We start from the raw sequence: 12,979 nt of genomic DNA, 5'->3' as shown, positions 1-12,979 counted from the left end.
GGTGTGCTGCAAGGTTCAGTGCTGGGACCATTGCTGTTTAATTTGTACATAAGCGATATAGGAAGTAACCTGAAAGGAAATATTCAGTTGTTTTCTGATGTGAAATTAGGTGGAGTAATAGTTAATTAAGGTGATGTGGAGAGCTTGCAGGATGATTTAAATAGGCTGTCAGTTTAATGTGGAGAAATAAAGTTACGCATTTTAGGAAAATAGATTACATGGTACTGTACTCCAGGAAGTAGATGAAGCTAGAGAGTTAGGGATAGTGATAGACAGTTAAAGTTTAGAGAACATATTGCTAAGGTAGCTAGTAAGATTACTTGGCTATTACACATTAACATGTAGAGATAAGGAAGTTGTTATTCCTCTTCATAAAGCCTTTATACACTCGCATCTAGATTACTGTGCTCGTCTGGTCCCCTGGGGATGAGAAAGTGATGGAGAGGATTCAGAAGCGAGTGGCCTGTGAAATGTTTCCTATGAGGATAGATTGAAGATGTGTGGATTGCTGAAGTTAGTTGATAAGAGAAAAAGAGGATTGATGGAAACATTTAAGTTGGTTCAAGGGTTTTATAGGATTGATACAAGGGAAAATGTTTCAACACTTGACTAGAGGGACCAGAACAAGGGGGAGTCATCCCTGGAAGTTGAATAAAGGTGTGGTTAGTAGGGGTGCAAGGACTAATTTTTTCTTGGAAAGTTGTGAATGAGTGGAATGGGTTGCCGAGTTAGTTGTGAGTGCTCTGTCTGTTAATGGGTTCAAGGAGAGGGTATGATAGATCGTGGGGATAGATTGGGTCTCCTGTATGGATTCTTCAGACTCCATCCAGCTGCCAGCTGGCCTAGTGGTTAGCATATCCGCTCTCCATCCAAACGGCTGTGGGTTCAAATTCCACCACGGATGTTTGCGATTGTCTGTGAAAATGGTGGTGGGATGCGAGTGGTGAAGACAGTTGTAGAATAAGTGCCCTCCCTTGATGAGTCCTTGGACTCTCTGGAGGTGTCATGTAATAATAATAGTTGGTTTTTTTTTATTTTATTTTTTTTTAATGAGCTGTCACTTGTGGTTAGAATGGGAGAGGTACATGTGTACAAAACTAAGTATGTGAACAATTGTTTTAGTTATCAATTCATTTCGAAAAATATCTAATTAAAAATATACATTTTGTGGAAACACTTATTGTGCTGTTAGCAAAATACATTTTGACCCAAATTATTTCCAATTTATGAAATATCTTTCTTTGCATTAACTTTAATTGATGTTAATTGTGGTGTTAACATTATGATTTATTCCTTGTCTTTCTTGTGTATATCAATTGAAATATACAATTTCTATTAAACATTGACGCTAAAATTTAAAACTATACAACATACAATACAACTGAATTAATAGATTGCTGCTGTAATAACAGAGTGAGCATTTGACATTTTTGGGTCACAGTTTATCATTAGGTTTAAAGCTTTCCTAATAGAACAGCATTATTGAATAGTCACCTTCAATAACAGCATAGCAAAATTCAGAGAGCTAAGACCTTATAGTTTGCTTATGTTTGTATGCATGCTTTAATCAGTAATTTGGAGAGCAAAAGCATGTTCTTTTCATTCTATTATACAGACTCCTTAACATACATAAGTAGATCAGGCTTACGCAAATCATTACTTAAGCCTGATCACCTTAGACCTTTCATAATACTTTTGTCAAATACATATGCAAAAAATAAACATGTAATGCAATGCAGAAATATTAAATAGTAAAAAAAAAAAAAATTAAACGTCCCATATTAAATACATAAAAAAGATGCATACATTTTATGCCATATCCAGTTGGACAATTTAAAAACTAAATGCACTAAATATATTTTACAATTTTGAAGGCCAGCACGTTTTAAAAATCGTGCTGGCCTTTATTGCTGGCATTTATTTTTAAAAATGTGCAAACACTAACCGTTGCTTTCAGTAAACGACTGTTCCTTCAGCATATTTTCCCTTAAGGTCCTCAAATAAACTTCTTGCCTTAGCCTGTATTGTCATAAGGCTCAAAGGAACACATTTTTGAATCTGGTGTCTTCCATCTATATTGGAAGTAAGTTTTCCATCTCCATTATTCTGCATTCATGCTGGCTGTTCCTTTAACAACCTAACCGGCCATTATGGATAAAATACGCATCCTCATATGCTTTGTATCCATCATATATTTCAATGGTATTATAATTTTAATATGCATTTCGCATCCATGTTTTAGTTAACTATCAATTAACCTTGACATCTATAGACGTCTTGGCTGGTAGCATGGTTAACATGTTCTTTTATACATGAGGCATCCTTTACTATGCCATTTACTGTTAATACTTCAAGACCGAGTTTATGTGTTATACCTGATAAGCTTTGTCCACCTTCATATTTCTTTATTATCTGTAATTTCATCTTTGGATTGATTACAGTACATTTACAAGATAGCTCACATTTTGATTCAAGGGCATCTTTACGACCAGCCATTGTGAATAATATTTAGGAAAAATACAAAAACATGAAAATAAGCACAACAACATATAGGTGCATTCGTGGGAACTGGGATGATGTAACGTGGGGCTGAGCAAATTTCTTACATAAGTACAGATTTACATATCTCAGGGTCTGTTTAACACAAAAGTACTAAATAAGCTTAAGGAAATATCTCAGGGTCTGTTTAACACAAAAGTACTAAATAAGCTTAAGGAAATATCTCAGGGTCTGTTTAACACAAAAGTACTAAATAAGCTTAAGGAAAATGATGGAAATCATTGCCTCACAAAAGGATATGTTTGAATGGCTGAAGTAGAAATTATTCTGTTTTAATACTAAAATCCACAAAAAGAAATAGAAACAAATTAAGAATGAATATCTACAAAAAGGACTTATGCTTTTTCCAAGTTGAACTGAGTAAACTATGAATTAAAAAAAATAATAATACTGGAAATGTTTATTATTATTATTAAAAGAAGCAGGACAAAAGACACAGACCACAATGTTTTTTTCAGACCTGACAATTCAGTTAGATTTTTCAGGTCTGAAAAAAACATTGTGGTCTGTCTTTTGTGTTACCTATTTTCCTTATGTTTTTCGTAACTGATTTATGCAAACTAGCTTTACTTGTACCATACTCAGTTTTTAATACCAGGGACTTTAGTGTTGAGCTTTCTCATTTAGCAAGGAAAATTTATCTTCAAATAAGTTGTCTGCTCAAATTTATTATTTACATAAAAAGCTAAAGATAGTGTCACATTTGTCATGTTTGATTATAAATACATTCTGCCTCTCAATTTTGCCTTATTCTTCTGCTCAAGTACTTTTAATCTAGCATGCTTTGTAAGTTGAATGTCATTCAGACAGAAAATGTGCTAAATGAATAAATGATCACCCTGTATGTTTTAAGATACATCATGTGATATACATGTGTAACACTTTATATATATAAATTACAACACACACTCAGCAACTTAAGAATTTCTAAATGTTGTCAATTGAATAAGGATTTTCACTAACTGTAGAAAGTTGTCACTTAATTACAAAGTACTGTATATAAAAATTGACAAGAAAATATTCTTCTTTTAATCCTCTACCCAAGCATAAACAAAGTTTGCACATAAAGTATCTTCATGACTAGTCTACTCATACACTGAAGCTGTTGATGTCACATCAATAACATTAGGATCCATGCATGTTCATTTCAGGAGGATTACCTAACACATTCTGTAGCTTTTCTGGCATATTGTTTATGTCTTAGTTGTTCTGTGTATTGGAGTTCAGCAGTTGCTAATTTGTAACATAAATTTGCTATTTTTGTTCTTTTTAACTGAAAACTATACACTTTATCACTATAAGCACGCATATCTTGGAAAACAGAACTATTTGATTGCACAGTTTCTACACAGTGGTCAAACCAAATAGAATTCCACTGTTTGATCTCCTCCAATTCCTGTTCCATTTCTTCTGTACCAAATTGCTTTATGAGTACCTGAAGCTTCTGATTAAAATGATTGTACAGCATTTGATCTGCTTTATTGTACTTACGAATCTTTTCATTTAGAGAGGAGCTAAAATTGGAATATACCAAGTTGCTTCTTCTACAGTTATGCTTAAAATATATAATATCTTCCCTATCCCAACATAGTTTTTCTTTTAACAGAATTAAAGATTCCTCAAATTGCTCAGCAATTAAAACTAAATCAAACATTTTATCTACTACTTCAATTGCTTGTTGTATTTTGGTGTCATTATCCCAGACATCTTTGTCAAAACCAAGATCAAACATCATTTGATTTCTACCAATTTTATTTTCATACCTGTTATTATTCAAGAACTCTGTAGCATTTCTATCATCAAAAAAATCTTTCAATTCCTTATCTGTGAATTCATGAAGATCAAAGTAAACAAACAATGATTCAAAGAGCGTTAATGGATCACGAAGAATTGTGATATATAACGTATCTGCTGGCATCAACTTCTTTACTTCCTCATGAACAAATCTTATGTGATGACAAAAGATGTTAAATCCTGTAGCTGGTGTCAAATTATGGGCAACCATTGAACATAAGAATGGTTCTGGATGACCAAGATAATTACCTGATGTTGGAAGAACAAATGAAAGGTCTTTCTTATCACCAAATCGCATTAGAATATTTTGAAGAGTAGAACTAGCACATTTATGAGTTTTCAAGAAGAACACATTCTTTTGAGGACAGCCACACGGTAAAGAAAATGAATTTTTGATGAACCTAGAAAAAACAATGTTATAAATGAATATGTATATTTATTAAGATTTGAGAACAGAACTTTAGAATATTAAAGACATGAACTTAAAAAAGATTTGCAAATATTATTACTATGTGACACTTCCAAAGACTCATCAAGGGAGGGCACCTACTCTACAACCGCTCCACCACTGAAATCCACGAACTACAGTGAATTGCTAAAATATAAGATCATAGGTTTTTTTTAATTACTATATATGTTCATATAATAACTCCTACCAGTTTCACTAGCAACTGCTAGCTTTCTCAAGGCTTGAACGGTAAAAAAAAAAAAGGTAAATGCACAAAGAATACAAAACCGTTAGCAACTATAAGGTAGCTAGGTTGATACGTTTGCATGACAATGTCAGCATGTATTGTGAATCTTTAGTCTGTGTCCTGAACATGTGTTATATGATTGTTGGCATACTGTAGTTCCATCAAACTGAGTGAATTGATTAAATTTTTCCAAGTCTCATTCAACATGGCACCTTGATTTCTGTTTAGGTTGCTGCCTGTTCGTAGGACTACTGTTGCTTCTTTGAATAATCGGTGTCTGAAATCCTAGTCTATGTAGGGCATAGAATTATTTTCCCAGTCTATAGAATGGTTAGAAGTTGAAAAGTGATGCAGTTGAGCACATCAATTCACTCAGTTTGACGGAACTACAGTACACCAACAATCATATAACGCGTGCTCATGCAACGCATGAGCAGGACACGGACTAAAGATTCGCAATACATGCTGACATTGTCACGCGAATGTATCAACCTAGCTACCTTATAGTTACTAATGGTTTTGTATTCTTTATACATTTATAATTTTTTTGTGTGTGTTTCCGTTCAAGCCTTGAGAAAGCTAGACACTTGCTAGCGAAACTGGTAGGCGTAATTATATGAACATATATAGTAATTAAAAAACCTATGGTCACATAAACAATAAGTCTTATATTTTAACACTTCATGACCAAATATGAATACTTTATACAGTGAATTGCATCATCTACACCAATGCAATCTACCACCACAACTAGTATTTGCACAATCAAACATTCGTACCCATGGTGGGATTCAAACCCGAAGCCTTTTGGCTGGAGAGCAGATACGCTAACTACTCTGCCAACCAGGCCGGTGGCTTTTACACCATACTGTTTTACTAGTACTCATTGTTTTGTTTGAAACTTTTGATGAAAATAGTAATCTCACGTCGCGAAGGTTAAATACTTAACAGTACATTAGTTATGATGGGTGAAAAAAAAGAAAATTACCAATGTTTGTAATGAATACAGATTATAGTTCTTAAGAAATACTGATGAAAGCCTTGCAGAAAATCCAGATGAATGACGAGTACAGCATGCTAAGTTTAAATTGCTGTGTTGCAGATCTCATGATTTATAGAGATGAAAGCAAAGAAATATTGTGGTTACACTGATTTGGGAACAGTTTTTACCATACACGATATTCTGTTATAATGAATATTTGTAATATTTTTCTTCATTACTGTGTTCTCAGTAATGGAACTGCTCTAATCACAGATTACCATGCACATTACCTTTTAGTTAAAAATTCAGAGTTAGCAGTGGCAGTTTCAGAGAATACATAACCTTAATTATATCATATGACAGTTCTTAAAATAGAAGAAAATGCACAAAAAAACACCTGGAGAATGTATATGAAAGGGTGAAATTACTTCAGCATTAATAGATAAGAGTCTGCCAAAACAGTCAGCTAGGGTTAGTTCCCCTTGTGCAAAAAAAGTTACTAGTAAGACAGAAGATGTAGTTATAGCTGAAAGGAGATATAGTCTTGAATGTGCAAAGTTGTTGCAAGTTTTTCCACTTGGTTATACTATAAATTAAAGATACCAAGAAATTATATACTTTGCTTACACTTGGATAAAGGATTAAACCAAGTACATATTTCTTGGTATCTTTAATTTATATCTCATATAAGATAGAAGCCAATAGAGTAAAATACATAATTGGTTGCTGCTGTAATCAACAGGTGTAAAGCAGGATGTCAAGGATATGCATTAGCAAATTAGCTAACTGGGTGCAGAGTGAGTAACTATGTGGACATATATTGGAAGTATACATGGGAGGATGGAATTTATCCAGCTACTTAGAGATATTGGTTACGGACAAATCTCATGCTATCATTGGTTTAGCACTCGCTCAAATTCCTGGAATAGAAAGAGTGATCATACTGGGAAGTGGTTAAACGTGCAATTTTCAGTGAAGAAGGGAACATGTGGAATTAGAGTTGGCAATTATAGGAGACTGCTTAGAGCTATGATGTAGCATAAGAAACCGCATAGGAAATGGCATCAAAGTGTACCTCAGGTTAAGAGGATAAATCAGGTGGGAATTAAATGGATGAGTAGTATCGTTAAGCATAAGGTACGGAAATGTAGGGAATATAAAGATCAAAGGCTTTGCAAAGAATCAAAAAGCATGGTTGTCATTTAAAAATGAAACTAATGTTTTCAACATACCTTTTCAAAATCACATAAAAAAAAATCATTCTATGTTGGGCCCATAAATGTGGAGATTGGTTGGTTAATCTATAGTATGTTAGTACTGTGTATATTATATGGGACAAGAATTGAGAAATAAGGAACTTGTTCAGATTGGATTTGAAGGCCCATGCATCATATTCCTTGGGAAACACATGGAGGGAAGGCTGTTTCATTAGATTTGGTAGAGAGAGAGAGATGGGGAAGGAATTATCATATAAACTACACAGAATAAGTAAAGAAACTGCAAAAATCAAAAAAGGATCCACGTTTCAATTGGAAATAATCATGGATAGTATAATTGACGGTGGTGTGGTGAGCAAGTTAGATTTCATTCAAAAAGAGCAAGCATGGTTTTAAAGGAAACCAAGTCTTGAAGTGAGGTTGCATATATTGGATTTCTAATATTTGGGGGAATTTATTTTTTGGAGAGTAAAAGGCTGGAAGGTGTTCCAGTTCTTAGTTTGGAGGTTTTAGTATCTTGCAGATTCTTTTTGTTAGTTTTTGCATGTTGTTTTCATTTGAAAAATAAATAAAAATTCAGGCAAAACATGGATGTGATAAGTTTTAGATTTACTCTATTATATGTGAGCTAATAAAAAAATTTCTTCAGGAAAAATTTTTTCTTGGGAGGAAAGAAATGTTATGTGGAGCCTCTATCTCACATACCACTGCTGTGGAAAAACTTTTATTGGGATTATATTGATCAAGTGTATATAATAAACAACTAAGTTATACCAACTAAGTCTGTTGGCATCTTCAGGGTACATAACTGATGTAAGGCATTAAAAAGTAAAAAACTGTTACAAACTAAAATCAACCAATTCCAATTATATTAAACAAAGAACATAGTGCGTACAATACATTCATAGAGCGTGGATGATCTCACTTGTTATTTAGGAACATTCTATAGTTGGCACTATAATTCAGTTCTGGCGAGTTGAAGGATCTGATAAGGGTCTTCCAGATCACGGGTAAGATTAGTCCTTGGTTCCTGTTAAGGTTTTGTGTACAGCAGGCAACTGTTGTGGCCTCCTTAAAAATTTGGAGCGGAAGTCCTCCATGTAAGGAATTGTGCTTCTCTCCCACTCTATAGTATGGTTCATTCTTGAGAAATGAAAAGCTAAACCCGATTTTTCTTCTGTTATTATTGACGTCACCTATATGTTCTTTTTGCCTAATTTCAAGGCTCCTTGAAGTTTGGCTGATGTAATTCAACCCGCACGAGCATGATATGTTATAAACTCCAGCATATTTGGAGATCTTAAGAATTGTCTAATCGTTTCTATGGGTTTAAAGGCCACTCTTATTTTATGTGGTCTAAGGAGTCTAGCAATCTTATTTGAAACTGTCCCTAAGTATGGAATGACGATGGTAGAAATATAACGTACATCATCTTGTTGTCTTTATCGGGGTTCAGAGAAAAGTATCTTATGGATGAGTCTTCGAGGAAATCCATTCATGATAAGGTTGGTGGATATCTGTTGTAAGGAGAGAGGCACGGTTCTTCAACATGTGTACAATACTAAGTTTCTGAGAAATGTGGTGTGAGGAAGTGAAATGTAAATAACGTCCTGTATTGGTAGGTTTCCAGTAAACTGAGAGGTTGATACCACCATTCGGAAGCTTCTTAATTAAAGTGTCCAGAAATGATAATTGGTTATCTTCAAGTTCTAGAGTGAATTTGATTGTGTGGTGTAAGAAAGTCGAACAGGTCCTTTTTTGTGTGGTTCCAAACGATAAAGATATCATCCACGTATCTCCACCATACTGTGGGTTTAGGGTCTGTTTGAGTTAAGATTTTACTTTCAAAATCCTCCATAAAGAGATCAGCACAAGGTGCTGAGAGGGGGGGCTACCCATTGCAAGGCCAGTCAATTGCTGATATATGGTTTTATTCCATAAGAAAAAGTTTGATGTTAAACAATGACGGAACAGAGAAGTAATGTCTTGTGGGAGCAAACTTCCTAAAATGTTGATCACTTCCTCCACAGGGATGTTAGTGAATAGAGATGTAATAACATCCAGGCTGGCAAGTAAATCCGTATTGGAGATAGAGATGTTGTTCAGTTTTTCAACGAAATGTTGTGAATTTCGTATATAATTGTCCGAATTATGGATGTGAGGTTTGAGGAGGCCGTTCCTAAATAACAACAAGTGAGATCATCCACGCTCTATGAATGTATTGTACGCACTCTGTTCTTTGTTTAATATAATTGGAATCGGTTGATTTTAGTTTGTAACAGTTTTTTACTTTTTAGTGCCTTACATTAGTTATGTACCCTGAAGATGCCAACAGACTTAGTTGGTGAAACTAGTTGGTATAACTTAGTTGTTTATTATATACACTTGATCAATAAAAATTTTTCCAGAGCTTTTTGGTCAAGAAAACTAAACGTTTTTTAACATGAATAGAATCCATGGGGAAACCAAAAGAAAGGTATGCCGTTTTGAATTGCTTAAATGTAAAAAAGCCAAACTATTAAATCACCTCACTTTTTTGCAAAGATGTGGAGATAACAAGATTATTCCAAAGTTTCTATTTTTAAAAGAACAATTCCATTCAAGACGAGCGAAACACATTTATTTTAAAACATCTTTGGCACTTCTACGAGAATGGATACAGCATACTAGATTTCTTTTAAGCCAAATAGATTTAGACTGTTATCAGATTTATGACGATATTTCTAGTACTTTAGATCAAGATATATGGTCGCATTTGGATAGAATGGTCACTACTAGCTATGATAAAGCCTTTACAACAAGCAAACGAAACCAAATCAAAAAATTTAACGATCTTTATACAAAACGTTAAGTCAAAACCTTCTCTACCAGACAGCAAAGTTATTTTTAATTTGTCAGATCATGTATTAACAAAACCGGAGATCAATATACTTAAAATAGGTTCAATTTTGCGATAACACCTCACAATGTCCCTAAAGTGGATATCATTTGTAATATAGAAAAGGCAGTCTCATCATTACCGGAACCCATAGCTAATGATATTAGATTAAAAAGTAGTATCATCCTCTCATCTTCCAGAACTTCTAACAAAAACATCACTACTCTGGAAAAAAGAACATTGTACAGTTTAAAGAAAAAGAAAGACATTATCATATTGAAGGCAGATAAGGGTAATTCAACAGTGATTTTAAACACCAGTGATTACGAAGATAAGATTAACAGCTTATTATCGGATACATCAACCTACCATGTCCTAGTCATAGACCTAACACTAAAGAACCACAATGATACCAACGATTTAATACATCATATGGAGAACTGGTCTATAGACTTAAAACGAAGATTGAAATCCATGCATCCACTAACACCAAGACTATATGGTGCTCCTAAGGTACAGAAAAATGGAATACCACTACGCCCGATTGTGGACGGAATCAATTCGCCAATTTATCTGTTATGTAAACACCTGGCAGGCCTCCTCAAACCTCACATCCATAATTCGGACACTTATATACGAAATTCACAACATTTCGTTGAGAAACTGAACAACATATCTATCTCCAATACAGATTTCCTCGCCAGCCTGGATGTTACATTTCTATTCACTAACATCCCTGTGGAGGAAGTGATCAACATAAGATTGCTAGACTCCTTAGACCACATAAAATAAGAGTGGTCTTTAAACCCACAGAAACAATTAGACAATTCTTAAGATCTCCAAAAGATAGCCATCCTTTCTCCAAATATGCTGGAGTTTATAACATACCATGCTCGTGCGGGTTGAATTACATCGGCCAAACTTCAAGGAGCCTTGAAATTAGGCAAAAAGAACATATAAGTGACGTCAATAATAACAGAGAAGAAAAATCGGGTTTAGCTTTTCATTTCTCAAGAACGAACCATACCATAGAGTGGGATAGAAGCACAATTCCTTACATGGAGGAGGAATTCCGTTCCCGAATTTTTAAGGAGGCCACAACAGTTGCCCGCTGTACACAAAACCTTAACAAGAACCAAGGACTAATCTTACCTGTGATCTGGAAGACCCTTATCAGATCCTTCAACTCGCCAGAACTGAATTATAGTGCCAACTATAGAACGTTCCTAAATAACAAGTGAGATCATCCACGCTCTATGAATGTATTGTACGCGCTCTGTTCTTTGTTTAATATAATTGGAATCGGTTGATTTTAGTTTGTAACAGTTTTTTACTTTTTAGTGCCTTACATCAGTTATGTACCCTGAAGATGCCAACAGACTTAGTTGGTATAACTTAGTTGTTTATTATATACTCTTGATCAATATAATCCCAATAAAAGTTTTTCCAGAGCTTTTTGGTCAAGAAAACTAAACGTTTTTTAACATACCACTGCTGTGTTCCATGAGGTTATTCATCAGCTGATTCAGGATCCTGATGAACTCAGCAAAAGTCAGCAGTGCACCAGATTATCGATCTGGTGCACTGCAGACTTTACTGCTTATCCTTGAATGGTAAGGATGTAGTGCCCAAGTTGCCTGTACCATTCTTAAAAGATATGATTTACTATTGTAGGAGAGAGAGAAGAAAAGTGCAAAAGGGAATAAGAGAAAGCAGGAATGGGGGAAAAAAAATAAGTAGGTCGGTGTGAAAGGTAGCTCTTGCCTTAGTGATTTACTCACATTTTATAATAGTGACATCTGAATTGGATAAGGGAAATGGTATACCATGATACTGTTAGACTTTGCAAATGCATTTGACAGAATACTATTAGGAAAGTTAAAACAAGCAAGTATGGATATGAAGGTAGTGGCACAGATAGGCAGGGATAGCTGACAGATGCCAGAGAGTAATAATATGATGGAGTGGAATCTAAGAAGAAAGTGAAGCCTTTGGGAAGGTTGCCACAATTGTTTTTTTTGATGATGCAATAGTGCGACAAGCAAGTTAAGGTGCAGAGATTTGCAGGATGATTTAAATTGGGAATGTGGGAAAAGGATAATGACTGTCAGTTTAACCTTGCAAAATGTCAAGTTATGTGCTTTGAGCCAAAAAGATAGTACCATGCAGTTAACACTATGTATTACATTGGTATGCAAGAAATTGAAGAGAGTAAAGGGGGGGGGGGGTTTGAGGATGATGATGATAGACAAAGCTGAATTGTAAAGGGCATCTTGCAAAAGTTGGAAAAGCAATGTGAAGAACACATTGATAAATGTCATAGCCCTATGAAGAGGGATATTAATAATTGCTTGCATTACTATTGATCACCCAGGTTTCTTTTTTGGGATTGGATGTGGGTTGCAAAGTTCAGTTGACTGGAGGAAAAGAAAGGACATGATAGAAACATAAGTTAAAGGAATTCTATAAGATCAATACTAAAGAAATTTTTCAATACATAATGAGTGGGGAAAGAACTAGGGATCATCCCTGGAAGTTGTATATATGAGTGTGATTAATAACGGGGTGAGGAGTTGGATTTTTTACTTGGAAAATGGCAAATGACTGGAATGGATTCACAGAGGTGGCTGTGGGTTCTCTGATAGTGAATGAGTTTAAGGAGAGATAATAAGTATCGTGTGAATAAAATGGTTTTGTTATAACCAATTAATAACAATCACATCCGTTAATTTAAATTTTTATTTGTAGAATTTTCAGGAAAACAGTCAAAAAAAAGACTACACCAATTCAGTTGAAAGTGCATGATATTATATACATTAATTGGCTGCGGGAGAATAGTTCCATTTGCATTAAT

At 34.5% G+C, this 12,979-nt stretch overlaps 1 protein-coding gene across 11 annotated transcripts in view; it reads right to left on the bottom strand.

Moving 5' to 3' along the window:
- Positions 1-3,401: 3,401 nt before the first annotated feature.
- Positions 3,402-12,979, bottom strand: part of LOC150098904 (galactosylceramide sulfotransferase-like) — a 188,048-nt gene continuing 178,470 nt past the window's right edge. For all 11 annotated transcript variants that reach the window (XM_090404941.1, XM_090404935.1, XM_090404933.1 and 8 more), the window contains one exon: positions 3,402-4,754. In XM_090404941.1, coding sequence (XP_090261067.1) covers positions 3,716-4,754 — 1,039 coding nt within the window. In that variant the 3' untranslated portion in view covers positions 3,402-3,715. The remainder of the gene's footprint in view (positions 4,755-12,979) is intronic.

The sequence above is a fragment of the Typopeltis vanoorti genome, chromosome 15, assembly GCF_054136105.1.
Source record: "Typopeltis vanoorti isolate ZY-2024b chromosome 15, IOZ_Tvanoo_1.0, whole genome shotgun sequence".
NCBI lineage: Eukaryota > Metazoa > Arthropoda > Arachnida > Uropygi > Thelyphonidae > Typopeltis > Typopeltis vanoorti.
This window is presented reverse-complemented; position numbering and strand designations above follow the sequence as displayed.